This window comes from Trachinotus anak, unplaced genomic scaffold (genome assembly GCF_046630095.1).
Source record: "Trachinotus anak isolate AG129_WGS33_773 ecotype Australia unplaced genomic scaffold, CSIRO_AGI_Tana_v1 ptg000018l, whole genome shotgun sequence".
NCBI classification, from domain to species: Eukaryota; Metazoa; Chordata; class Actinopteri; order Carangiformes; family Carangidae; genus Trachinotus; species Trachinotus anak.
Genome location: NW_027273869.1, coordinates 8,208,927 through 8,236,638, shown reverse-complemented (window position 1 = coordinate 8,236,638; position 27,712 = coordinate 8,208,927). Strand labels below are relative to the sequence as shown.

At 42.1% G+C, this 27,712-nt stretch overlaps 3 protein-coding genes and 1 non-coding gene across 8 annotated transcripts; 3 read left to right on the top strand and 1 right to left on the bottom strand.

Annotated features, from left to right (window-relative positions):
• Positions 1-4: 4 nt before the first annotated feature.
• On the top strand, positions 5-5,033 carry alg12 (ALG12 alpha-1,6-mannosyltransferase). The gene is made up of 9 exons (XM_071502398.1): positions 5-274; positions 1,040-1,172; positions 1,286-1,459; positions 1,559-1,753; positions 1,841-1,945; positions 2,716-2,938; positions 3,242-3,411; positions 3,758-3,833; positions 3,920-5,033. The coding sequence occupies exons 1-9, from the start codon at positions 116-118 to the stop codon at positions 4,161-4,163; spliced, it is 1,479 nt and encodes a 492-aa protein (XP_071358499.1). The 5' UTR covers positions 5-115; the 3' UTR covers positions 4,164-5,033.
• zbed4 (zinc finger, BED-type containing 4) lies at positions 4,754-13,018 on the bottom strand. Of its 3 annotated transcripts, none has more exons than XM_071502395.1 (2): positions 12,881-13,018; positions 4,754-9,542 (listed from the first exon to the last, which is right to left on the bottom strand). In XM_071502395.1, exon 2 carries the CDS (start codon positions 9,347-9,349, stop codon positions 5,573-5,575), a length of 3,777 nt encoding a protein of 1,258 aa, XP_071358496.1. In that variant the 5' UTR covers positions 9,350-9,542; positions 12,881-13,018; the 3' UTR covers positions 4,754-5,572. The 3 variants fall into 3 exon arrangements, with proteins under 3 accessions (XP_071358496.1, XP_071358498.1, XP_071358495.1); XM_071502397.1 differs by lacking the exon at positions 12,881-13,018 and adding an exon at positions 12,687-12,813; XM_071502394.1 differs by lacking the exon at positions 12,881-13,018 and adding an exon at positions 11,792-11,930.
• Positions 11,891-27,674, top strand: brd1a (bromodomain containing 1a). 3 transcript variants are annotated; one of them, XM_071502392.1, is made up of 13 exons: positions 11,891-12,004; positions 14,147-15,566; positions 16,026-16,194; positions 16,542-16,673; positions 16,796-16,924; positions 18,146-18,458; positions 18,554-18,877; positions 20,508-21,101; positions 21,570-21,711; positions 22,366-22,499; positions 23,561-23,670; positions 24,176-24,330; positions 25,851-27,674. In XM_071502392.1, the coding sequence occupies exons 2-13, from the start codon at positions 14,164-14,166 to the stop codon at positions 26,032-26,034; spliced, it is 3,789 nt and encodes a 1,262-aa protein (XP_071358493.1). In that variant the 5' UTR covers positions 11,891-12,004; positions 14,147-14,163; the 3' UTR covers positions 26,035-27,674. The 3 variants fall into 3 exon arrangements, with proteins under 3 accessions (XP_071358493.1, XP_071358494.1, XP_071358492.1); XM_071502393.1 differs by lacking the exon at positions 11,891-12,004 and adding an exon at positions 12,868-13,303 and having other exon boundaries at positions 16,026-16,182; XM_071502391.1 differs by lacking the exon at positions 11,891-12,004 and adding an exon at positions 12,868-13,303.
• trnak-cuu (transfer RNA lysine (anticodon CUU)) lies at positions 17,750-17,822 on the top strand. The gene has a single exon. It is a non-coding gene; the product is annotated as a tRNA-Lys (tRNA).
• Positions 27,675-27,712: the final 38 nt, after the last annotated feature.

Genomic DNA, 27,712 nt, shown 5'->3' with positions numbered 1-27,712 from the left:
CAATATCTTAATTCCGTCGCTCTAAAAATGATGTTAATATTTTTAGAGACGTGAAAACATGTCGTGTTTGTAACTTCCTGTCTTGACCGGAAGTGACGGCAGTCTTTCAGCTGTCATGGCTGAAAAGAGGAATGTTTTGGGGCTGCCACTGCTCTTCTTATTAATTTCTGTGTCTCTTTTGCATTTATTCATTTGTCCGTTTACTAAGGTTGAGGAGAGCTTTAACTTACAAGCAGCGCACGACATTTTGTATCACAGACTTGACTTTGACAAGGTAAGCAGGTGTTTCAAATTCAGGTGCTAAATGTGCTAACAGGCTAACTGGGCACAACATCAGTGGATGGTCTCATTTTTATTTTTTAATGAAACATTTGTGAATACCATACAGACAACACTTACATAAACACAGTCAGTGTTGAAGATAAAGATTTTGGTAAATTCATACTTAATGTAAAACAAAGCTATGAATAAGATTACTGCTTTGAGAAAAAGGGGTGCTATATGATTAGCATACTGGCAAACAAAAGTAAGTTTCATGTTTAAAATAAAAATGGTTGTCAATTTTATTTGTATAATCATCTATATAATCATACACTACACACTAGTGGTTTTACGTTATATATCATACTACATTGCTGTGTGCGCTGTTGTATATTGTATATGTTCTCTAAAATGTGGGTATTTATTGTAACTTTCCATACAATACCAAAAGAATTGCAAAACAATTGACATCTCATCCCATGGTCTATTTAGTAACTGTTTTGGAGCTTTCAATCATATCACTTGACACACGTTCATCAGCAGGTGGAGTTTACCTATTTGTATGGACAAGAAATGGAAATCTGGACGTTTACATTTCCATGACAACTTGGTGCTAAAGATTACGTGAGATCATTGAAAGCGCCTAATCAGCTACTAAATGGACTGCTGTTTACATGTCAGAAGAATTTGAAAACTGTGTGAGAACAAATTTCCTGTATGATGTCATGGCTGTATAAGTATTATTGAGACCCAATAAAAAGTCTGTGCTGTCTTCCAGTATGACCATCATGAGTTCCCTGGTGTGGTGCCACGGACTTTCCTTGGCCCCTTTTTTCTCTCCATACTCTCCTCCCCTGTTGTGTTTCTGTCCTCTGTGCTGGATGCGCCGAAATTCTACACACAGCTGATAGGTAAATCACTAACATCTCACTCACTGTCATTTTTTAAGCGATTGTTACTGTATGTTACAATAACTCTTAGCTCTAACCCTTAAACACTTGTTTTTTTTATGTGTTTTGTGCAGTCCGAGCATCCCTGGGAGTTTGCGTAATTGGTGCACTATGGCTCATGCAGAGAGAGGTGAGGAGGCAGTTTGGCTCTACAGTTGCAGGGCTCTTCTGTCTGACATGTGCTTCACAGTTTCACCTAATGTTCTACAGCACCAGGACACTCCCTAATGTATTTGCACTACCAGTAGGTAAGATGCACTGGTAATAATGATTTCATTTCCCCAGAAACTCTGGATTAAACTTAGTGAGTAAATCTACTAGTGCTGACAGTAAATGTCTCTTCCCAGTTCTCATAGCATTCACATCTTGGATGGCTCAGAAATACGGCCACTTCATCAGCCTTTCTGCTTTAGTCATCATTGTGTTCCGGTCAGAGCTCTGCATCTTTATGGGTCTCATGTTGCTGATATCACTGCTGAGCAGGAAGCTGGGAGTGCTGCAACTGCTTTACTACGCTGTTCCTGCTGGGATCTTGTCACTGGGTAAGTGGTGAAAACAGAGTTAAATAATACATTGCCAAAATTTAATGTGTGCATGAAGATTGTTTTGATTTCCTTTGTCTTTTGCAGCTCTGACAGTGGCTGTTGACACCTTCTTTTGGAGGAAGTTTCTGTGGCCTGAAGGTCAAGTTTTGTGGTACAACACTATCCTCAACAAAAGCTCCAACTGGGGAATATCCTTTCATTTATTCCTATACATTCCCATGGTTATCTAGAAGGGCAGTCAGAGAGCACAGACCTTCAGATTACATCCCTGTTTATCCAGAGTCATATAAAATATTAACAATTTATATGAAATTTTGTCATAATGTCTGTGTGAACTTTTGAATAATGGCTAAAATGTGTTTTTTTTGAGGTCACACTGACCTTGACCTTTGACCATCAAAATCTAATCAGCTCATCCTTGAGTTCAAATGAATGTTTTAAGGAATTCCCTCAAGGCATTATGGAGATATTGCGTTCACAGGGCCAAAACCGCATTTTGTGAGGTCTCTGTGACCTTGACCTTGACCTTTGACCACCAAAATCTAATCAAAATTGAAGAAGTTCCGTTGTGGTGTTACTGAGATATTGTGTCCATGAGAGTGGGTAGGATAGACGTACAGCCTGAAAACTATATGCCTCTGGCTTTGGCTGTCGCCAGTGCGGAGGAATAAACATTCAAATTCATAAAAAACGTTCTGCATCTGCTCCAAATTTTAATGGGTTCCTTCATGGTCTTTGCCCTATCCATCAACCAAGTTTGTTGCAAATTGGTTTAGTGCTTTTGCGTAATATTGCTGACAAATAAACAGACACAGGTGTAATATAACCTCCTTGGCATGTCACCATCTGAAGCCTCACTATCACTTCTCCTTTAACTTTTTAAATTTAATTTACCGTGACTAAAAGTCAATGGATAATCTCCACCCCTCCAGTTTTCCTTGACTCCTCTCCCCAGTAAACCTCCCCCTTTCTCTGGTACTTTTACTCTGCGGTGCCCCGTGCCCTGGGCTGCACGCTGCTCTTCGGCCCTCTCGGCCTTCTTGACAGGCGGATGAGGCTGCTGCTGCTACCCACAGTGGGCTTCATCTTCATCTACTCGCTGCTGCCCCACAAGGAGCTGCGCTTCATCATCTACACTTTCCCCGTGCTCAGTTTGGTGGCTGCCCGAGGCTGCTCTTTCATGTAAGTTAAAACTGACAACCCCAATGTTTACTGTAAAAAAAAAACAGTAACTACTCACTTACATCACTTCACATCTGACAAATGTGATGTTTAGAATGCAAAAGAAACACTAGAAGATGAGCAACTTGCAAAAATCATGTGCTTTTAAAGTGCCTATTTATAGATATTAATACCAGTGCAATGCACAGAAATAGTGTGAGCAGTGTCTATAACTATGTGAGAGAGTAGTTGCCCTTTTAGATGAACCGCTACGAAGGCTACTGCCCATGTTCCTCATTTCTTGTTTCTTCCTGTGTGTGTTAGTTTGTGCAACTACCAGAAATCCTGGATGTATAAACTGGGCTCTGCGGTTGTGGTTGGCCAGCTGCTGGTAAACACAGCGTACTCGAGCATTTGTCTCTATGTTTCCCATCACAACTACCCAGGGGGACAGGGGATACAGGAACTCCACAGGCTGCTGCCAGTCACCGCAGGTTGGAGTCACTTTCAGTTCATCTGTATTTGCAGGATGTTCCCCACAGAATCAGTCACAATGCCAGTAACTAAAACTATAAATTAAAATGTTCAGTTATTGAAAATATATAAAGTTTGAGCTATAATTAATTACCAAGTATGCAATCTTGGTGATACTTCTAGGATTACCTTTCAGTTTTTATTGAAATTATAAAGGTCTAATTAAGGTCTAAGAAAAACCATAATAACCATGTTGTGTAGGAGACAGTTAAGAATCCTGCCTTTTTTTAAACCCAATTTCTGTAATTATTTAAAATACTTTCTAATTATTGCCATTAAAAACATTGTTACACTTTGTTCTTGTAGATGTTTTTGTTCACATTGACACCTATGCTGCTGAAACTGGAGTATCACGCTTCTTGGAGCAAAACAGCAACTGGAGGTGAGTATATTTTGCATTATTTTTAACTAAAATCTGTCCAATTTAACATTTCAGGTTGTCAAGTTTTGACTTTCTTTTTTCAACAGATATGACAAACGGGAGGACATGAGTCCCATGAATCCCGAAATCAAAATGTACTCACACCTGCTAATGGAGGCTAATGTTACCAAGATACTGCTACTCCAGGACACACATCAGCCTTTGGCCTTTATAGAAGGTTACAGCAGCATTGCCTTCAACATGTTTCACTTCCCTCCTGTCAGTGTGCGATTGGAGAGAAAAACTGTGCTGATGGAGAGGAAGACTGAAGCCTCACATTTAAAAGAGTGACTTTAACTGGAAGGACATGAAGGAATTAAGTTTTCATTGTGACCAAATATGTAACCAAATGTGAAACTGGTAACACCATTGTTCTCGCAGGTAATAATACTATAGATGGGAATGTTAAGGGTATTTTTCTGGGTCTGAAAGACACTTATTATTATTATTATTATCTGTCACATTCCCCCACAGGTGAACAGCTGACATGCTACTGCAGCATGAAAACATGGTGTATTCAAACAGTAATACTGTCATGCATCTTTGCAGATGTGTAAAAGGTTAAACCAGTTCAAATGGTTCTCTATCCAAGTGTTAATACAAGTATCGGAGTCATAATGCTCTTGTGGGAAAAAAAAAAATTCTTTCACATCAAACAATTTTATCTTCTGAAACTTTTGAAATCAGCTCTGTATTCTTTACCTCAGAATGTAATTTGTATATTTTGTAGATAGATTTTATAGATGAATAAAGCTGAATGTGAACACAGGGCAAAACATTTGAAACAGACAAAGCATCCACATTCTTGGTCTTTTATATTTATGCTTGTTTTTTTCCAATAAGATATCTAATCCATAATAACCAAGAGCACCTCTGCAATATTGCATAAGGAAAAGCTTTATTTACAAATGACCACAAAATTTACATGGTTCCAGTCTCGATGCTCAAACATTTATCAAATTAGGTTCAGAAGTCATTTAATATAAAAATGTACAGTACATTGTTTTACTTAATAATAAACCCATAATTTAATCCCCTGGACATAAACTTAAATTGTGCTTAAGAGACAAATTGTGTATTCCAAACAAACTCCTTACTCTGAAAATACAGCAATATTATACATGATCTTATTAAAAACATTTCAGCAAGTTAAAAAAAAAAGAGTCTATTTCTAAATGACAGTACCATGAGCCACAAATTCACAATGAAAATTAAATAACATTAACTTAAAACATCTTTCAGTCACAGCATTTATTTTTGGGCAATGTTTTCATTCAGAAAACAACTCTGTATCTATCTTTAATCCATAAGAATCAAAAAGCATCCTGACGTGATCTGCGCAATTTAACAAAATATGTACAGCATTTTTGACCTGAAGTAGTTTTGGATAAGGCACAAGGAGAGAGTAGACACAGAAAACAAACATCAATTTACAAGCAAACACATTATCACCAACCCCTACAGCTAGAAAAACCCTCCCTCCCTGATACACTTCTGACTGAGACTTTTCATCACAACAGCTCCAAAGTGTTTTAACAGTAGTACACAGAATACAATAAAACCTCTATCTGGCCTTTGCATTGAGACTCAATCAGTGTATAAATCGATATTTTACATTTTGCCCAACAGAAAACCCCCATTTCACAGCTACGCAACTTGGTCCTTGATAAAGGGTTTTCAAAATTAATGCTCAATATTTATCAGTACTGAAAATAAATCAGAGGGAGGTTGACCTTGAGGAACAGCAGACCCTCTATGTTTTCCAGTAAAGGTCTGGGCTGATTTAGCGCACAATTGACACTAGCTGTGCTGAACAGTGTCTCTGCTGGGATGATGCTGGGAGGGCAGCCCACATACCGGGCAGCTACTTTGGCAAGATCGGGCCACAGGACCTTTTTTAGGTTCCAATAGTCGAGGGGGTCACAGCTTTGATCAAGTATGTCTTCCTCCAGGTACTCCAGCACTACAAGCTCCGAAGACTTTGGCTTCTCCTCGTGTTTTATCTTTTGCCGGATGTCAGCCATTAGGGACCAGAGGTTGTCCTTGTTTGAGTGGGAGGTGTTGGGTGAAACGGGGGCCTCGTTGCAGCCGTTGGCCAGCGGAGACTTAACTGCAACTGAGGTAGCAGAGGATGAGTCCAGCTCCCAGATTAGATCTTGCTTACATCGCTCAGCTTCTTCCTCTGTGAACAATGAAGTCTTGTATCGCGGGTCCAGCATGGTCGCCCACGTATATCGTGGGTCGTGGAGAGTTGCTGACATTCGGCTCACCATGGCTTCCTTTAGAGACTTGAGCATGTTGTCTATGCCCACGGTCTCATCAAACAGCAGGTCTATCTTTCTGTTGAGGATGTGAATGAGTGGTATCACTTGTCCCAGTGTGGCAGTGCGGTTGCTCATCTCCCTGCAGGCGACTTCGAAAGGTTTCAGTGCATTGCAGACCGACAGCATCACCTCCCACTGATCGCAGCTGATCATTTCCCTGAAATTGCACTCAATCGACAGCTCGTCAATGGCTTTCTTCTGCTCCACCAGCCGCTCCAACATGAAAAAGGAGGTCCTCCATTTAGAAGGAACATCCTGAACCAGCTGGTTCTCTGGCAGCTGGTGGACCCTCTGGAGCTCAGCCAGTTTCTCCTTGGCCTTTGCTGAGCGGTGCACACGTTCACAGATCTTTCGTGCAATACTCAGAAGGTTCTGAACCATTCTCTGGCTCTTTATGGCTTCGCTAACAATGAGGTCTATAGTGTGTCCAAAACACTGCATGGTGACATGGCCATGGTCCTCCAAGGTGCTTCTGATGGTATTGTTATCAGTTACAGTGAAACCCATTTTCAGCCCTGATGAGGTGATCCAAGAATCCCACAGATACTCAAGCTGCTTTGGGATGTCGTGCATATCGTGATCACAGTCTATTTGTGAGACACTTAGAAGAGCGGAGCAGTGAAAGTCCTGACCTTGAGGTCTGACACTTGACTCGTACGTTGCCCAGTGGGCAGTAAGGGTAAGGTATTCCCTTGTCTGGCTACTAACCCAAATACTAGTAGTGAAGTGGACGACACCACCTTCGGCCTCTTTCAGGTGGGTCAGCACAACATCCTTCACCCTTTCGTACATATCTGGTATGGCAGTGCTGGTAAAATAAGAAGAAGTTGGAAGAGAATACTGAGGCTGGAGGTACTCTAGCAGTCTGTTCAGTCCAGCATTCTCCACCATAGCTGATGGCTGAAGATCCAATGCGAGCATTTCTGCGATAAGTTTGGTGATTTTTTTGGCAACCGGGTGTTGTTCATCAAACCTCTCATGGTTCTGTTTCGTTTCATAAACAGAAGTGTCCATGAGCTCTTGTTTAACATGAATTTCAGCAGACGGCACATGACCTGAGATAGTATTGTTACTTTCAAGAATGTGTCCATGAAACCTCTGCATGTGCCGGAAAAGGCAGCTTGTGCCGAGGTTTGTAGTCTTTTTGCCTCTGCTAATTGTGCGGCTACAGTGCAAACAAACCACCTTTGTGGGGTCAGCAGGCGAAATGGAGAAATGGTTCCACAGTTTTGACGTCTTTTTACTGAAAACAGGCAGGGTTTGTGGCTTTTTCTCACTGGCCGAGCCGTCAGTTTCTTTGGTTGAAACTGTGTCTGCTGCAGTGAGATTGCTGTCAGGATGAGGGGCGGAGGATTCCTTCTCATCTGTGCTTTTTTGGTTTTTGAGGACGTCTGGGTGGCGTCTCATAAGATGCCTCATCAGACAACTTGTACCAAAGTCGCCCCGTTTCCCCCGACTGATGACGCATGGACAGTAACGGCACAGTGCTTTTAACTGGTCAACTGGTGACACTATGAAATGGTGCCACACTTCAGATTTCACCCGTTTCATTATCTTCTTGTTTTGCTGGAAAACTGAATGATCCTGATTGAGGCTGGGGCCCTCAGAGAGGTTGCATGGTAAGGAAGTCACGGGTAAGTCCTCTGCCTGAGTTTTGATGGAGAGATTGAGAGAGGAATCCTGTCCTGAAAGTTGCATCATCTCGTCAGATTCCTCTTTTATACCCATACTTTCCTCCATGCTTTGGGGCAGTTCATCTGATATGGTGTCTGGTGAGGATGGAAGCAGGGGTGATTCTTTCTTTACTTCAAATGAATCCTGTAGTTGTGGGCGGGACAGAAGTGTTGTATAGGGTGGGGGAATGTGACTGCCCTGTCCATTTTCCTCAATGACAACCTCTTTGTGGGCCCTCCACATATGACGAATAAGACAGCTTGTCCCTAGATCTTTCCCATTTTTACCCCTACTGAATTCATTCATGCAGTGGATACACACTGCTTTGGAATTGTCAGCAGGCGACAGGTAGAAGTGTTTCCATACGGCTGATCTCCGACGGGAACTTGAGCTTTTTGGGGTCCCTGGAAGGCGCTCGGGCCCTCCGTCTGACATGTCTTCAAGGTTGTTTTCATTGGAATGTGAGGATGAGAGCATGCTACCAAAAATGTCAGTGTTGGCAAACTGTTCTAGTTTTGGTTCGACTTTGGGTAACACTTCTTTGGATGACAGGTCTGAATTTTCAGCTGAGGAGGTGGACGGTGAAGTGTTCTTTGAGGCAGAAGTAGTGACACTATTTGTCAAGTCTCCGTTTTTTGGTGAGTTTGGGGAGGGAGGTATCGCTGATGAGGCAGGAGAGCTAGTCAGATTATTTGAGGATGCTTCTACTCCATATTGGAAAAGCACAGTGGGGTGAGCCCTTCGTACGTGCCTCATTAAACAACTTGTACTGAGGTCTTTCTCATTCTTACCCCGACTGAACTCTTTCATGCAGTATAAACAGATTGCTTTGGTACTGTCTCGTGGTGATATGCAGAAGTGATTCCATGCGGGAGATTTTTTCCTCGGGTTGGTAGGACTCCTCATAGATGACAAAAGGCTCTGAGTGACAGCGTCCATGGCAACATCATAAAGGGTGCCTGTGTATCCACTTAGTAAATTACTATACTCATCACCATCTCTTGTTACAAAAGGGCCAATTGAGCCACCAAATGCTAGCCTTTCATCTTCCTGTGTCTCGTCCTTCATTCCATTTGCATCCCCAATCTCCTCTTCGATATGTTCACTTGCTTCGTTACTATTTTCATAGTTTTCATTCTCTGTGTTTTCCTCAGTGTCAGTCTGTAGGCATTTGATTGAAAGAGAGGGGGAAGCTGGATCAGTCTCTTTTGCTTCATCTGACTCCAACTCTTTGTCACCCTGAGAAGATAAATGGGGAGAAGGGGGAGAGTCTTTATCCAGTGTTATTGAGGAGCAAGCAGGTGACTTTGCATCCGCAGTCTCGTGAGGGTTAATGCTGTAGGATTTAAACACATAGCCATCCTGGCCCTCAATTTTCAGGCAGGTCCCTTTTGCCTCTCTTTTTTTACTTTCTACTGAGCCATTAGGTTCGCTGACTATATCCTCACTCATGTGAGAGACCTCTTCCTCCCCATCCATGGCAGCAGCCCAAAGGTTTCTGTAGAATAGTCAGGCCTGCTTTGTCAAACGTAATCACTTATTTCAGTTGTAGTCATCGATACAGCAGCTCTCAAGCAGGTGTTCTAATGTGTGTGTGGCTCTCCAGGACACAGGGTGTCTGCTTGTCCCTCTCCATTTATGACTGAAGTGGTTCCACTTCTCCACCCACAACCTAGAGAGAGGGAGAGAAAAATACCAAAGAGTATTTAAAGTAAATACCAAGATTCCAATAAACAGGTAATACAGGTATCCTGCAATAACACAAAAGTCCTACACATGATGTGTTATATTTTCATTTTCTGAAACTGACTCACCAGAGTAAGTTAAGACTGACCACTTTGATTTTTATGTGGAGAGTAACTTTGTGATAATAAAACATGGAAATGCTTGAATTTCCAAGGTGACAAGAACTGCCTTGACACTGTTACTTTTGGTATTGATGAGGCTACGCCAAATCATTTACAAAGGTGCAGCTTCAGTCCATTCAGTTATTTGGTTCTGGATCAGTTTTTGATCACAATACCGTACGCTAATCCCCACACACTAAAACTGTATGCAAACCTATTTACTGGGGTAATTATGTATACTAAAATATTCTAAATATAGATATATATTTAGAATATTTAATATAATTATATACTGTTCGGTATACTGTTCATGCATGCCATTTGAGTTTTGTGGCTTTATCTGTATGCTCGGTAACCTTTCTTCTTATCACATTTGATGTAGAACTGCTTCATGCTACAATACACCTATGTAAAACTGAAAATGTGAAACATTTCCACATCCATGCTGCTTAAATCTTCAATATGATAATGCAGATTGTTGCTTATAGATGTTTTTATTACATTCAGACACTTCAGCATCTTATTTCACTAATCAGTGAATTCAGCTATGGGGTAGTGTTTGGCTGAAAAAAAAAAGGTATACAATATTCTATGACTCACATTGTTACAGACTATAATTTTTGTCTTAGATAAGTGACTAAAATATTCACTCTACCCTCATTCATATAAAAGGGTTGGACAAAATATTAGAAATATCCAATTATAATGCAAATGCACTTCAGACTACAGCCTCCAAAATGGCCAATGTGTTGAATGAACAGTTTAAACAAAAACCGACCTTGATAGCCCCATGAGAGTAGGATTTATTGCAGGGCTGTTGAATTAAGACCGCATTAGTGTTAGCTAGGTATACACAATAAACTGGTGACTGGGGAAATATGGTGTGTATTTTGTTAACAAATCTCTCTGTGTCCTGATGACAGGAACACCACCTGCTGTAGGATCAGGTCAACTGTTGTCTGCTCAGCATGACTAGTTGCCTCACTTTGGACTGAATGTTAAGAATATGTACAGCGATCTTCCTAATAATGCCAGTAAGTGTTGTGTTACTGTGGACCCATGCGATCAAGATCAAGAATACATACATACATACATACATGCAGCATAAAATAAATAATAATATTGAAACAACACTCGTTATCTACAAAAAATGTTTTTTTCTTACCAGTACATAACATTGCACAAGATATAGTGTGCACAGACACACTATAAATTTCCTTAAGTACACAATTATCACTTGTGCAAACCAGACTAACTTGTAGCAATCCATAGCAAATAATCAAAAAAATAACCGTTCATTCAACTTAATCTAATCTCTTATTAATGCGGCAAACATAACCAATTGTATCCTAGATTATTAATACATGATCTTATTTAAGTGGACGTGACCAAAAAAAAAAAAAAAAAAACCCCTGCGTTGAGCCATTTCCTAAGTGATCAGTGACAGCCAGTTTTTCCGGGTTTGGCTTAAGTGCTAGTCAGGAAGATGCGAGAGGACAGCAGAAAATAGCCAACGCTGACTAGCTTTCATCTTCACGTAACACGCCAAGTTGTAAATGGGTATCGATACACCGGCTTTCGGTTTACCCTCATTGAAACACACGCCACAAACCCTGAAACTTGTGCGACCTTCATATGAATAAATATTTGACGTTATAATAAAGCACTGGGGGCAGTTAGGCTACATCATCAGTAAACACCACGGTGGCTATCCTAATGCTAACTAGATTAGCCGCAAGGCTAATAAAAACATAAAAAAAACCACACAGGTACAACACTTCCACCACATGGGTTTGTACCATAAATACTGGAGCCAATATAAGTTGAACAAACACCGCATTAACGTTATAACGACTTGAAGGGGACGCTTAGTAAATTTCGGACCACACCACGACTGCTAGCTGGTTAGCTGCCAGCTAGGCCACACACAGGACATACTAGCTAACCTGGCGAGGCAGAACCCAGCCGTGGCAACACACGACCCACACGGGATCCGAATCAGACCAGCGCTCACCACGACGTCCCGGTCGCATTAAACCCTCCCCGGACACGTACATGAGCTCGGCGTACTTACTGTGAAGTATGACAGCGTGATCACTGGGTTTCGGCTCCTAAACGGTTAAATATGACACATTTGATTGATCCGGAGGGGGGTTCACTTTGTTGCTTTTGTCTCCTGGCTTGCTAGCAGTTCGCGTTCGGCCGAAGCAGCTCCACACAGCGTCGGACGGAAGGAACATGTTTTAATGATGTCACCGGGCGCAGGGTCTCCAGCACGGCGAGGGGGGTAATACATTTGAGCAATATGTCACACAACACTGCTTTAATTTTTTATTTTTTATTTTTTTAGTTACAGCTGCCACTGCTATCAAAATGACAGACTGAGCGGTCAGTTATGATTGTTACGCCTGTATAAACAAGCGACAGTGTTATATTAGCTGCAACGTTTAACATTAAATAACTTTGTACAACAGCAGTAATTATTATTATTATTATTATTATTATTATCAATAATAATAATACAGTATTCTGTTATGGCTAAATTATAGTGGTGTATATTAGTGCATATTAGTATAAATATATTTAACTCGGCTTCCATTGAAACTCAAACAGAGCCAAAGAGTATAATTAAACGAACAACATCGGGACAGATCAGTGACTGCTCCTCTGTGTTGAAGTCATGGTCACCCTAAGATTTAGAGGTTCAGAGTTTACAGTACAGGGGATCCTACATTACATTGTTACTGGTCTGGGCGGACTGGGTCTCTGGACCTGAAGGACAGCGTCTGTGGCAAACTGGTCACCTGGGTGGGGCACAGCGGTGTTTTGTTGTTGCTCTGTGTCCTGCCTGTCCTCTGTATTTAGAGTAGAAATGCTGATTCAACCCCCCCCCCCCCACCACCACCACCACCACCACCACCACCACACACACACAGCCTGACAGATAGACATGCCAGTTTGAAACTCACGTCCGCTGCTTCAGAGCAAACACCCGAAGAGTCAAAACACAGACATATGCCCCCGGTCGGCTCAGACAGTACTCCTGCCCCCGACTCGCTCTTTGTCCGGAGCTCTGTCTTGTGTGTGTGGCCAGTCGGGACTGACAAAAGGCGAAGCATCGATCGTGTGACAGATGGGCTATTGTGTGAAATCTACGACTCACCGCCGACATGACCTCCAGCGTCACACGTAGAGTAGTGCGTACGGGTGGGAGTTGTCTGGTGAAACGCATTGTTGTGTTGGGGGACGAGCCCGTCCGTAGTGCCGCCGCCGCCGCCGCCGCTGCTGCTGCCGCTGCTGCTTTTTGCTCCAGGTCGACTGTGGCTAACGAGTGACTCTAGCCTATGAATGGTCCACAAAGCAACTAACTGAGTGCTCTCTGTAGAATTTCACATCGAAACTTGACAGGCACCAAGAAGGCCTCTTCCTCTTTTATTAGCAACTGAAAAGACCCCAGTATCGCCCGTTGGATGAGAACATTGTGTGCGGAGTTAGAGCCACTTAGCAGGCCGTATCGCCATTGCTTTGTAAGGCTGCTGGCTAGCTACCGTCTTCTTCAGCTAGCAAAACTGTTCGCGCATCCGAGGTATGTGTTTTGTTTTTATTTGTTTTTTTGTTTTTTTTGCGCTGTATGCGTTGACGACGAGACGGAATGAAATGCGTCTGCAAAGTGTGTGTTTAATGTCCCACATGTGGTTTGAATTAACTGACACTGTTTAAAAGAGCTCTTGTTTTGTTTGACGCCATTTGCTCGGTTTACGGGGTGGCTAGCTCCTCTTGCTAGTTAGCTGGCTAGCTAATGTTATTGTTAGCAACTTGGCCACTTTAACTGAGTCGTTAGTGGAAAGGGCAATTGCAGCTCTGCACCAAATGGGCAAGTGCTAACTCCTGCGCAGTCATGTTCAAAATGTTCAGTCTGGACGCCTCCCACCGCAGTTAAATGCCCCAGCTCACTGACAAAAGTGCATCCAAGAGCTGGTTACTACAGTGCAACTCAAAACATTGATACTTACCGTGGTTTGAGGCAGTTGCACCAATGAAAGTTGAACCTTTCATTTGCTCTTTTAATCAGCTGGTTATTAAAGTATAATGCATTCTGATCACATAGTATTTCACTTTTTCTGTGTTTTGGTTCAGAAGACATACATTTTAATTGGCAAAGCTTATTTCTCTCTGTAAAACAGGTACATTGTCATAGCAAATAGTTATGAGGGATGTTATTACTTGTGAAAAAAACTATTATTTATTATCTTGCTTGCAGGTTACACATTATTTTGATAGCCTTTTTTTTCCCCCTTACAGATATTAGGCTTTGTCACTTACTGTACTGTAAAAAGTACATAAAACGAAATGCACCTGCCCTTAGTTTAACGTACTTGACCCTAATGAAATACATGCAGATCTCTTACCCTATTCTGTATTTCCATAGCAACACGGAGCGGCAAGATGAAGAAGAAAGCTCGGCAGCACCGAGTTGCGGTGCCGCAGAGGCCGCCATCTCCCATCAAGCCTTCCCCCAACAAGCAGATCTTGACTTACGCCCAGGCACAGCGCATGGTGGAGTTCGAGATCGATGGCCGCATCCATAGGATCAGCATATATGACAAGCTGGACGTGATATCGGATGATGACCCCATGGTGCAGGAGATGATGGAGTGCACCAGCAATAAAGAGAATGCTGAGAAACCACAGCAGCAAGTCCTCCTGAGGTCAGTGAGACTAAAAAACAACCAGGAGAAGAGAAACGCTGCTTTGGGCATCACTGGTCACGGAGAAGGAGCTGGCCATCAGGCCGGTGGTAATGCCGGGCCAAAGCTTCCAGAGCCCAAGTTCCGCACTGTAGAATATAACCTTCCAGCAGTTCCTAAGCGTCCAGCCACCTTTTATAAATACATAGAGAAAACCGAGGAAGAGCTGGATGAGGAAACAGAGTATGACATGGATGAGGAAGATTACGCCTGGCTAGAATTGGTCAACGAAAAACGACGAAGCGAAGGGGTCAGTCAGGTCTCCCACAATGTTTTTGAGTTCCTTGTTGACCGCTTTGAGAAAGAATTGTATCTGGAGAGCCTAGATCAAGGCAGTGAAAGGCACGCTCCCATTGATGAGGATGCTGTCTGCTGCATCTGCATGGATGGCGAGTGCCACAACAGCAATGCTATTTTATTTTGTGATATGTGCAATGTGGCTGTGCATCAGGAATGCTACGGTGTGCCTTACATTCCTGAGGGCCAGTGGCTGTGCAGACACTGCCTCCAGTCACCCACTCAGCCCGCAGACTGCATCCTTTGTCCAAACAAGGGTGGAGCAGTGAAAAAGACAGAGGATGAGCGCTGGGGCCACGTGGTGTGCGCACTCTGGGTCCCTGAGGTTGGCTTCTCCAACACCACCTTCATTGAACCCATTGATGGCGTCAGCCACATTCCTCCAGCACGCTGGAAGCTCACGTGCTACCTCTGCAAGGAGAAAGGTGTTGGGGCATGCATCCAGTGCCACAAAGCCAACTGTTACAGCGCCTTCCATGTCAGCTGTGCCCAAAAGGCTGGCCTCTTTATGAAGATGGAGCCAATCAAAGAGGTAACGGAAACAGGAGAGCCCACCTTCTCTGTGAAAAAGACGGCTTACTGTGGAGCTCACACACCTAATGGCTGTGTAAGGAGGCCTCTTACAATTTACGATCAGGTCAAACCCAAAAATGGACTATGTAAGAAAATGGACAAAGGGAGAGCTGCTGGTAAAGGACAGTCAAAAGGAAAGCAGAAGAAGAAGAGTAAGAGTAAGAAACCTGAGCCTGAAGTCGAAGAGGAAGTAGCAACCCCTGCTACTGTGCCTACTTTTCCTGCTCACAGGTAAACATATGAGTTCATGTTAATGACGGGAAATGTGGGGGGGGGGGTTTAGTTAGGGTGGAAAATTCAGTTAAATTTACGTTGCATGCAGGCAGTGATGCTGTGTGAGTGAGTGAATGGTTGTACAGAGGATTTCCTGTTTTTCTGAAGGACATACAGTTGTACAAACACTTGTTGTTGCAGGGTTTGACCATGTGACACTGGCTAATATTTGCCTTCCCCCATCATCTGCTTGTGGGCATGTGTGAAGTGCTGGTTAAATTCTGTCTGTGGCCGTTAAGTTTAATATTACAATGAAAAGCACAACCAAAGCCAACCAGCCACAGTTAGTTTCCATTATCTGTTATCTAAAAACTGGCTTCACTGGTAAAATATTACAAACAGCTACTGACTTGAGATGTTTGGGGTAGTTGTGTTGCTATCTCTCCCCTAATATCTGTCTTCCTCTGGTTCCTCTAGGTTACAAACTATTCTGAACCAGGTGTCAGTCCAGAAGAAGAAAGCATTTGTGGAGCTGGTCCTAAATTACTGGACACTTAAGAGGCAATCCAGGAATGGGCTTCCGCTCATCAGACGCCTTCAGACAAGCCTGCAGTCTCAGAAGAATGCGCAAGCGGTTTGTTCATCTGTCAGTCAACCACAGAAGACTTTCGGTCTTCATTTTGCCTTTTACCAATTTACCAGTAGTTTGTAGAACTTGAAGTATGTGTTCCACCTTTTTTATGCATTTGTTAAGCCTAATACAGTGTTTTGTGCAGTATGCTTATGAGCACTTTATTACTGCTGTCAACAAGATGTTTGATAATGTTGTGTGTAGATATGCCAGTGTGGATCTGTGGGCTGTAAAGTAATAGAGGACCTCACTGTGTGGGAAAAAATGTTTGTCTCAAAACATTTTCCTATTATGCAAGTTGTGCATTTTCTGTTCTATTCTGTTCTTTAATGTATGTATATTTATTTCAATGTCTTCTCCAGAGGCAGAATGAAGAGGAGAGCAGGGCATTAAAGGACCAGTTGAAGGAATGGCACCGTCTCCGACATGACCTGGAGAGAGCCCGGCTGCTGCTGGAGTTAATCCGCAAGAGGGAGAAGCTCAAGAGGGAAGAGGTAGGAGTGGGTGGATGGATAGAGTCGATTGACTATAAAAATTTTACCACTGGCCGGAGAAATTCTGCTAAATAAATGAACCAGTCTGACTTTATAAAGCTTCCTTTTGTGCTGTGTTGTAGATGAAGCTGCAGGAGACCCTCCTAGAGATGCAGCTGACTCCCTTCAGTATTTTACTCAGAGCTCTTTTGGACCAGCTTCAGGCGAAGGACCAGGCCAGGATCTTCGCCCAACCGGTTGATGTTAGTGAGGTGAGCTATACTTTGTTTTTCCTTTGTATTCCACACATTCACTCTCACCATTTTCCTATGCAAGAATATGAAGGTGTGCAAAAACATCTTATTTGTTCTACAGAGCTGTTTCAGGATGTTTATGTTTTTTGTTATGTGGGCGTGCTTATCAGAGCTGTTCTTTTTTGTGTGTGTGCACAAGTTAGCATCATTAACTTTTTAAGAAGTGTGCAGTCTGGCTTTAGGTGAGTAACAGGACTTAAACTGCCATCCAGACTTGCTGGTTGATAAGAAAAACCGGACTTGCTGGTTTACATTTCAACACAGCACTTTGCATTTTGCTGCTGTGTGATTGTCAGGATGAAAGCCCACAGCAGTGGGTCTGTTTTACTTGCTATCTGCCTGATTACTGACTGCTTCAGTAATGTTGAAATAATGGCGTGAATTAAGATGTGTTTTTTTGTACAAGTCACATAAACAGTTATCTTATTTAAACAGTTTCCTCAAAGCAAATTGTACATGGGTTCAGCATTGACGTGAGCTTCATTAATGTCTAAGAGTCCAGACACCAAGCAGACATCTGACAGCTTCCACTTAGAGAGAGGGAACTTTGTTCACTCCTGTATCTATTAAACGTTGCAGTCAAACACATTACAAAGTTTACAACTGCTCGCTCCATGGAAACAAGCTGTGATCACAGCGACCTGGGTTATAAATCCACCCCCCTCCCTGTGCAGACAGGCCTGAGCAATGTGACCTGCTGGTACGTGGAATGTGAAATTTGAGATTAAAGTCTGCTGGCAGTTGGTGACGCCTGTAAAAGGTGAAGGGTGCTACTCTCTGCTAGCCCGGCTAGCTCAGTCGGTAGAGCATGAGACTCTTAATCTCAGGGTCGTGGGTTCGAGCCCCACGTTGGGCGTGGCTTTTGACTCTGGAATTAATTTCATTACTGGTAGAATATAGAGTAACTTGGTTAGCTATGTCTAACTATGTCTGACTTTGTTAGTGGCAAGTCTCCTGAGGTCTAAGACTCATGAAAAATATGGAGTAGTGTTGTTATTGAGTCTTTTTGGATGCTATTTGGTGAAGGTTAACATGCACCAACATGAGTAATATGAATGAATTTACTTAAAATATTCAAATCTGGTCAAGAATACTGGGTAAATATACAACATACAATATTTTTTCTACATTGTTTTACATAATTTAAAAATAATTCATGATATCTGCTGTCTCCTGTAGGTGCCTGACTACCTCGACCACATCAAGCACCCGATGGACTTCTCCACCATGCGGCAGCGTATTGACGCCCAGGCCTACAACAACTTTGAGCAGTTTGAGAATGACTTCAACCTCATTATTGAAAACTGCATGAAGTATAACTCAAAGGACACCTATTTCTACCGGGCTGCTGTTCGCCTCCGAGATCAGGGTGGGGCTCTGCTTAGAAAGGCCCGGCGCGATGTGGAGAAAATCGGCTTTGACAGGGAAAGCGGAATGCATCTGCCCGAGGCTCCGGAAGTCAAAGCACCGCCATCCTTTTCTTGGGAGGATGGTAAGAGCAGCAGCAAAGACACAGCCTCTGTGATATGTAGAGTCAGGGGAGCTGCCTGAGGAATATTCATAAAATCTGTTTAATTCTTTCCATAGTGGACCGCCTACTTGTGCCAGCTAATCGGGAGCATCTGTCTCTGGACAAGCAGCTGCAGCAGCTACTGGAGAAGTTTGACCTGACCTGTGCCATGAAGTCCAGCCCCTCCCGTAGCAAGCGGCTCAAGCTACTCAAAAAGACCATCAACGATGTTCGCAATGAAATGAGCCTAAAAAGAATCCTACCCTCCCACCAGCACCACTGCTCTTCCTCCACAACTCCTTCCACATCAGCACCATCCTCATCAGCTCCCTCCCACCCAGAGAAGGGTAAACCTAAAGAAGAGAGACTGAAGCCTAATGGACATCTCCCAGAAGACGAGGGTATGTCTGAATCTGTTTTGACTTTATTAGGAAATTCATTTTCTGCTTGACTCTGTGCCCGTCACACAGCCTCTGCTATTTTAAAGAGAATCACATGTCCTCAATATCCTCAAACGCATGTCAGAGGTCAGAGATTAGCCCCCTACCCCAGACATAACCTCAGAGAGCAAAACGGTCACATGACATACTCGTCTCAATGTGTGTATGAAACATCAAAGTATAGCCATCTTTGCTCCTTTCAGTGCTATAACTGTTGTCTGCTTGCAGCCTTTTATTTGCCACATTTTGTTGAGCAATTTGAAGAGAACAAAATATATAATCATTATCAAACCTTTCCCTGGTGTATGGAGAAGCATCTGATTGGTGTTTGGACAATTTGCTAAAAAAAAACACTGCAGAGTTGTTGGTATTTGGGAAAGTTGTGAACATTAACCTTTATTTAAATACATGGGATTATTATGAATGGGATTAATAGTGGTAATATTATTTCTTAGTGTCTAATAAGAATTTTCAGGGACATTGGCACACACTTTAGATTAGTTATTGTACCAATGAAGTATATCTTAACTGGCACAGAATGGGTCCAGCGAACATTATGCGAAACATTAAGGTTTGACGTTGATTGCAGATGGAGCATCTGCAGGTTTGTGTTCAGTCGTATTCTTCAAGTCTTATATTCACTGGGCTGTAACCCTGGGAAGGTAGAAAAATACAGTTTTCACTGTCCTTACTGTCCTAGTAGATGTGGGTTTAAGCTTGAAGTACACAAATATGGTTTTATTTTTATTCAGGAAAAGCTTAAAGTGTAGTAGACAGACACTTAAGTTGTTCATGAGGCTTAGTAAAACACAAAACTTTATATTCCACACCACAGAAGACATAAGTTAAGGTCATAACTTAAGGTTTACATGGAGGGGATAGTTGTGTCACTGGTGAATCCTAACAAAAGAAAAAAAAGATACCAGCTAACATTTCTAAACAAGGTCATAACACAGTGGTTCTGTAGTATCATACAGTGTCGCTGCAGAGGCTTCCTCAACCTTAAACTCATAGCACTTGCTGAGTCGCATTAAGTCTGGTGAAGAGAGCATTTTAATGAGCTAGTGCAGGAAAAAATAAGGGAAAAAGTCACTTTGCTCTCATTTTTTATTTATAAAAGTGCCTCAGTGTTATGTTAAATAGCCCCTAGTTTTACTTATATGACAAACCCTAAAGCCGTATGATATTATGCAGTGCCAGCGTTTCTGCAAACACAAGGACAAAGTGTTGATGTTGCAGCACATTACTGTAGCTAATGGCATTCTACTGTAGGTCATTTTTTGTCTTTGGCATGGACTTTTGTTATATTTGTTTATGTTTTTACTTTTTATGAATAGGTTTGTCTGCAGTTATCCCTTACAATAAAATATGTATTGTAGTTCATTTCTATAGCACATTAAAGCCTAAATAAAAAAACAACCTAAAACAACAAAGTAAAACAAAGTGTGGTGCATAATAATCAACAACCATAAAAACAGCCTTTGTGCCATAACCTGAATAACGTGTGTTCTACTTAGTAGTTTAAATGATTAATGCTGACTCTAGTCAGAATTGCATCTATAAAGTCTGTTTTCTCTTCTCCTGCCCACAGGAGACAAGTCTCTCCCTCCTAAACTGGAGCCCTCAGACTCCATACCCCCCCTCATCCACTCAGACACAGATCCCGAGCCCCCCACCCTCAAACCAATCGATGCCGCCCCAGACTGTGATGACAAGACTCACAGCAAGCGAGTCAAGTTCGATCGGGAAATCCCAGACCTGCTCTCCTCTACTCCACGTCTCAACGGGCACTCGCGTGACGGCCTCCAGAACTCTTTGCTGGATGGAGACGTGAGCGTGGTGGCCACGTCCACCCTCGCTGAGCCCACGGGAACGGTCAACCGCCGGACCGCCGTCCTCTTCCGCAAATCGAAGGCCTCCAGTCCGCACAAGCCCCCGAGGAGTGGAGACGAGGGGGTTGACAGCATGGACAGAAAAGAAGGCGAGGAGGAGGAGGAGGAGGGAGATGAAGATGATGCGCAGCTGGGCTCCAAATCTTTCCTCTCAGTGGTCATACCACGGCTGGAGACGCTACTTCACAGCAAGAAGAGGAAACACAGTGGCAGCAGAGACAGCGAGGGGGAGGGGGGAGGGGAGGGAGAGCATGAAGAGGAGGGAGAGTCGCCTGTGAAACGACTTGACACTGGTAAGAAGCGGAGAAGAAAAACAGGCTGATAAAAAAATGAACCGTGTGTGAGGCCTGGTCAGTCAGTACCATCAATATTTTCACCATCTCACAGCAAATTGCAAACTTTTTTACAATTTTCTACTTGGCTTAACATTTCTTTGAGTCCCAGTGTGTGAGAATTTGAATGGCACTTCTTCAAGCGCCTGATTAAATTAGTACAGCAGTATTTAGCTCTGTTGCCAGCTGCTGAAACTGGCAGCGCAAACATTGCAATTAGCTGTTACATCGCTTACAAGTCATCACAGTCAAATTCCAAACAGCACAATAGTTAAGTAACAACAGACACTTGTTCCCTCTTTTACATCTGTTTGCTTAAATTGGATTAAAGGTTGGCTGAGCAACCTGTGGCTGATGCAGATACGTCAGCGTTTGACAGCAGGGCCTCAGATTCAGTGTGTTATATTCTTCTGCTGTGTGTTCTCTCAGGTCTGCCAAGTGGGTTTCTGGAGGTGGGGGAGGAGAAAGGGCTAGAAGAACCCAGTAGAACCAGTAGACCTGTGGAGCCACGAAGACGCTGTGCATCTGAGTCCTCCATCTCCTCATGTAGCAGCCTGCCAGGAAGCACCAGGTAATCCATGAGATAAAGAAACAAATGTCTTTTCTCTTTCTTGGCTATGAATAAAGCAGCAGTGGGTAATATAAAGCTGGTCTGCTAGAGGCAGGGCCTACATACTGATTGAAAAATTAATGGCGGCTGAGACCAGGCTTTGCAACCCTACAGAGCTCAACAGACTCAAAGTGCGTCCAGCTACACTACAGGGAAAAGATGAGAAAGATGAGATCTTTATGCCAATATCCTCGGACACTGTGCAAGTGACAGCCAGGCGAGAGCCAATTACAATCATCTTGATTCCAGCAGATATGGAGGCACAGAGTTGTTTACTACTCCACAGACTTATTTTCTGGCTTTAAACAAAGTGGAGGAAAAGCTGATGACAGTGTTCTTCTGCTTCCTAGTTTTCTGTGTCTGTAACGGGTTACTGGCACCTAAAGAAGAACAACCTGTCCAGTTGGAGCAGAGTATGTAAATTACATGCTCAACATCCCAAGAACTACAGTTTCATGAGAGACCAGAAACTGCCAGCTACTTTACATCAGTTTGTGTGAAAACATCATAAAGAAGTCAGCTAGTCTGCTCTTCCGTTTTTCTTTTAGCTGGCCAGAAACAGAATTGTTTCTAAAGTTGACTTTACTGTGTGTTTTACTTCTGTCTTGTTTCCAGCACCATTCTCAGTCTTCCAAAATGTGGGAAGGGGAAACCTGCCTTGGTCCGGAGAAACACTGTGGATGATAAGAGCGAATTAATCGCCTGCATCGAAACCGGGAATTTTGCAAAAGCAGCAAGAATCGCTGCCGGTAAGTTGGCTGCTCTGAGTGTCCAAACAAACTGCATGTTTGCGCGGTGAGGATAAATTTCAACATTTTATACATAGACCTATTTTATTATCATTTATTTAATGATCATATGAAATTCTGAAGTGATACACTCTGTAAACAGAAACTAATGAATGAGCAGCTGAAAGATGCTGCATTTATGAACTAGAGCTTTTTTTTTTTTTTTTTTTTTACATCATCTCATACAATAAACATGTTTTGCAATGAGCTCTCAAATTGGATTATTAAGAGCTAACAAGGATAAACACATTTTCATCTGCTCAACTATGAAGATTTGATGCTTTACTTTGTTGTACATGACCATAAGCTGAATATGTTTGAGTTTTGGAGAAAACCCAAGACATTTGAACATGTCATCTTGGTCTGTTGGAACTTATAACAGGAAGTTTTCACTATTGACTGTTATTTTAGAGACAGAACGATTCATTAGGTGAATGAAAAAATAACTGGCAGATGAATCGTTGTCTAGTAATCTGTGTGGCCTGTAAGAAAAGCAGTACAGTAAGTAGTTGTGTATATTACCAGATGTCTGCAGCTCTTAAAATGCCTCAAATTATATCATGTAAACTATAAAAGGTGCAGACTTGTTTTACCTGTTTAACTGCACATTAGATTTCTTTCTAGCCTCAGGATCAATTTGGTCTTAAAAGTTTAATTTGATAGACCTTGCAGACACCTGGTATTTATACACACATAAAAAGCAGGGTTGGAAATTAACAGCAGCTACCAGCCAAGTTCTTGTGACTTTTGGCAGCGACCATTGGGTCTTTGTGTGCTGCCTGCCACCATGGCATGTAACCAGTCAGCATCTGGAGACTTTTCCCTCGTCTGAAATTCACATTTGGCTGATTAAATGGTGCAAGTGGCTGGTAAATTTTAATATCTGTCATTCACTGTGGCTCTTAAAGGGAGAAGTTAATTTTCCACCCTGTTTTGCTGTGTGCTCATTCACTTAAAGCACAGCTTTGGAAATGTGTTTAAACCCACACATAACTTGTTTGGTGTTGTTCCCGCTTCCATAGAGGTTGGCAACAGCAATATCTGGATGCCCGCTAGTGCTGCAACAGTTGCATTGGAACCCCTAAAGCTAGTTTGGGCCAAATGTAGTGGATACCCTTCCTACCCAGCCTTGGTGAGTGTTTGTGGGAGAGAAAGCATGACAGTCACTGACTAGTCTTTTCACTCTGACATTTTGCTGTCATCTCTTCACTTTGGGACACATTGGGACCTAATTATGACACTCTTGTCTCACATGAAGAAGCAATAGTTTCACTACAGCTGTTCTTTCAGGAGGCAAGTGCCCACTTTTCAAAACATGTCTATGCTTTTCCTCTAGGTGGCAGCCTTTCCCTGTTAACTGGGTTAATTTGACCTTAGCATGGAAGGACAAATGACTCTTACTGCCACAAGCTGCATGCATTTATATGTGTGTGTGAGTGTGTGTGTGTGCGCGTGTGTGTACGCGTGTGCGCAGCATACTGTTGGCATCTTTACTATATGCTTGAGTGATTCTGTGTGTGAATGCACAGTACACTTGAAGTGGGCTCAGACTTTCGGACCCCCCGTATGTTTGCAATGTGTTTGCATTCATGAGCATGTGTACGTAACTCCCCTCTCGCCTCCCTTGCTGTGTGTAGATCATCGACCCCCACATGCCACGTGTGGGCTGCCAGCACAACGGGGTGTCCATCCCCATGCCCCCCATGGACGTGCTCCGCATCGGAGAGCAGATGCAGTACAAGGCCGAAGAGAAACTCTACCTCGTCCTCTTCTTCGACAACAAGCGCAGCTGGTGAGTGCCGTGATTTAAGCTGCCGCAAACCTGTCAGTCAGCTGGTCATTATTCTCTTCTGGCTTCATGACATCAATTGTCAAGACGCAACAAATGGCTTGTGCTTCAAGAGGTGTTTGAAAATTTCACCTGGAGTCCCATTACCAGGAAAATGTTTTCCAGGCTGTAATAATGAAAATGGCAAAGTAGCACACACCTTTTTATCTACTGCTAGGAAATGATCTATTCCACATTTTACTGACTAGTTTTCAGAATATATATTTTAACAACCTACATTTAGAGTAATTAAACTACTATTCCTCTCACCACTTAAATAGTTTGGTCTTTTCCTTTTATCTCTCCTGCTGCTATTATGGTTGAATACCAGGAACTAAGAAATGTTTTCCTGGAAAAAAAACCTGCAGGAACCTGAGATTTTTTCTGTGTGTGCTTGTGTGTTTGTGCAGTGAAACAAAGCCCTCTCCATACCTGTTGTAGCCAAAAAGTCAGTTCTTAAATGGCAGCTGTTCAGTGTGGCAGAAAGCTTTTTAGAATAAGTCTGAATGAAGCAGAGTTCACATCTGTAAAATAATACTTTGCAGATGGTTCAAGCTCAGTAGCCCAATCAGACATACATCAAAAATAACAAATATTAGTTCTGATACAACTTTTTTTATTTATTTATTTTTTTCTCTTTTTCCGTCCTCACTCAATGTGTCTACCATTAAAACCACCAACTCCTATTCTCTGATTCATTGGCAGTGTCTGCAGATGACTCAAGAAGAGCCTTCACAGTGGCAATAGTAATAGCGATGGTAGCAATTAAGGGTTATTACCGCTTCTACTCCTGCTACTATTATGGTTGAATGCCAGGAATTGTTGCTGCAGTATTTGCTGGGTATTCTCAACCAATTCTTACTTGTTCATCTGTGTGTTCACATACTGAGACAAAGTCGCTATGTCCCAATTGTGAACTGTCATAGCAACATTTGAAAGTGAGAAATTCAACTGTAACAAAAAAATATGTTTTTTTCCCCCAGTTACTTGTCATGTTTAACAGGCAGTTCAGCTGTGGGGCAACATATTTTTAGATTAATCACGAATACAGCTGAATACAAAATCTGTTAATCTGAATTTTGTAGGAAGAAGGTGGCTTCATCTCTCATACATGGCTCTGCATCCAATCACAGTGCAAAGTGGCAGGAAGATATGCGAAAAATAGATGTTGGCCTCAGATTTTTTCCACCTCATACATAATACATAGTTCCAAGATAAATAGCTGCTATATACAAATGTATAACCATGTAATCTAATAAATCTGAATGAAAGAATAAACTAGAAAAAACAGAAAAATCAATTTTTTATAACTAATTATCTGCAGTTCTGTAAAATCAAACATTATTTATGGTGAGAATTCAGAGTTTACCTCTGAAAAGAGTGATGAAATCCTGGAAAGTAATACTTGCAAAATGATGAGGACAACATTAAATCTTAGATACTGTTCAGATGATGTAATGTCAGTGCTTATTCTCCCCCTTCAGGCAATGGCTTCCTAGATCCAAGATGGTCCCTCTGGGGATGGACAAGACCATAGACAAGATCAAAATGATGGAAGGACGCACATCCAGCATTCGCAAGGCTGTCCAGATCGCCTTCAGCCGTGCCATGAACCACCTGAGCATAGTGCAGGACGAGCCAGTCAGCGACCTCAGTGACGTGGACTGATGACACTCGCTGGCTCTCTCCCCTCACACACACACACACACACACACACACTCTCACACACACACAGACACACACACACACGTACCTCTCCTGTACCAAATACCCTCCTCTTTCCCCACTTTCTCTCTGTCTCTGCAGGAGACTCAAATGTTTACTGGGCACCTGCTGTAACAGGTGGTGTCTGCTCCTCATCCATTCCTACTCGTACACACTCCTACCATGTGCCGATGGGATACGGCTGCTGCTGAATGTGAATGTGTCTGTCTGTCTTCTCCACCTCCAGGCTTGTAACTGTGCTCAGAGACTGCTCCCGTTTTGCCACTCCCACCCTCAGTCCACCAATCATGACTGTCATTTTCATTTATCATGTCAAGGCAAAACTGTAGTGATTGATTCTGTACATTTTGGTGACCTTACCAAATGTGTCAAGACTGTGTAGTAAGACAAAAACTTAACACCAGTTGTAACATTTTGGCTGCAGCTGATGAGTATTTTGACTCGCTCCATCATTTTGGCAGTTACCAATCGACATTTCTGTTACAAGTTACTGAAAAATAAGCATCTACTAGCTGGTGAAGCAGCTAAGGTGGATCACAAACATTACATTTCCTGCCTACATGGGAGCTTCTTGGATGTATTGAATCAGCTGTAGCCAAAGCTTACGTTTATGTCAAGGTCATATTTACATACTGAGATCATCTCCATTTATAAATTTCTTCTTTTGTATTTAAACTGTAAATAATCTGTACAGTTGCCTGACACTAACTTATTTTGTAGTTTCGACATAAATGGGTACTTTACAGGAGTTTTCTTAGTATTTATACTTGATGCATTCTCGGCACTAAGGTGTGAGTGCTGTTTTTCCAGTGCTGTATGATCAAGAAGAATAAAAAAAAATGTAAAAGCCTTAGTATTAAGGAGATTAGGGCTAAAATGTCATGTTTCTGAAAAGTATGAAGTATTCCCTTTTTCATTTTTTTTTTTTTAAGTTATTGAAGTTTATAATCGTAAGCTTCCATTTGGCATTAATCATTTTTGTATAAAAATAGTGTTGGTATATTTTTGTTCATATATATTTATATGATTTGAATACACGGTTATACAGTATGTAAGTCTCTGAAGCTCATACAGGCAGTCTGATGTTGTGGAACACAGAACGTATATTGTTCTCAAGAAACCAAAAATGTTGCTACCCAGATGTTTTTTGCTGATTAATTTTCTGTGTGATGTGTGAACTTGTTACCAAAAAAAGAAAAAAAAAGTGTATTTTTATGTGATACATTTGACTGTTACTTGGTTTTGCCGTAGTCGTAGGGAGATGTGCCTGCGTTAACTTATTGTAAAGTATTTGCATTACTTTATATTCAAAGAAAGACGTGCAAACTGATTGTGGTAAAGTGGCACATTTTGTGGTGGATACTTGCCTTCTTTTTAAGTAACCTTTTCTAACTTTTTTTTTTGTAGTTGTAGACTTCAAGACATTTCATTTTATACTATTGCTTATTTTTTCTGGGTAGCATTGGGTAGTTTTGGTATATTTCTTTTGTACTTAACTGTAGTAGTTTTTTTAATCAGGTCATATGGAATATTGCTGGGACTGTTTTTTGTAGCAAAGCAAAAAATAAACATACAAATATGAACATGTGCCTCTTTAGTTCTTTTTTTTTTTTGGTAATGT

Excerpts from the sequence above, each read along its gene's own strand:
- alg12 (XM_071502398.1), top strand. The coding sequence starts at position 116 with ATGGCTGAAAAGAGGAATGTTTTGGGGCTGCCACTGCTCTTCTTATTA. Across the intron at positions 1,460-1,558 it reads TGTATTTGCACTACCAGTAG|TTCTCATAGCATTCACATCT; the intron begins GTAAGATGCACT and ends GTCTCTTCCCAG. Across the intron at positions 2,939-3,241 it reads GCCCGAGGCTGCTCTTTCAT|TTTGTGCAACTACCAGAAAT; the intron begins GTAAGTTAAAAC and ends TGTGTGTGTTAG.
- brd1a (XM_071502392.1), top strand. The coding sequence starts at position 14,164 with ATGAAGAAGAAAGCTCGGCAGCACCGAGTTGCGGTGCCGCAGAGGCCG. Across the intron at positions 18,459-18,553 it reads ATCCTTTTCTTGGGAGGATG|TGGACCGCCTACTTGTGCCA; the intron begins GTAAGAGCAGCA and ends TTCTTTCCATAG. Across the intron at positions 18,878-20,507 it reads ACATCTCCCAGAAGACGAGG|GAGACAAGTCTCTCCCTCCT; the intron begins GTATGTCTGAAT and ends TCCTGCCCACAG.
- zbed4 (XM_071502395.1), bottom strand. The coding sequence starts at position 9,349 with ATGGATGGGGAGGAAGAGGTCTCTCACATGAGTGAGGATATAGTCAGC.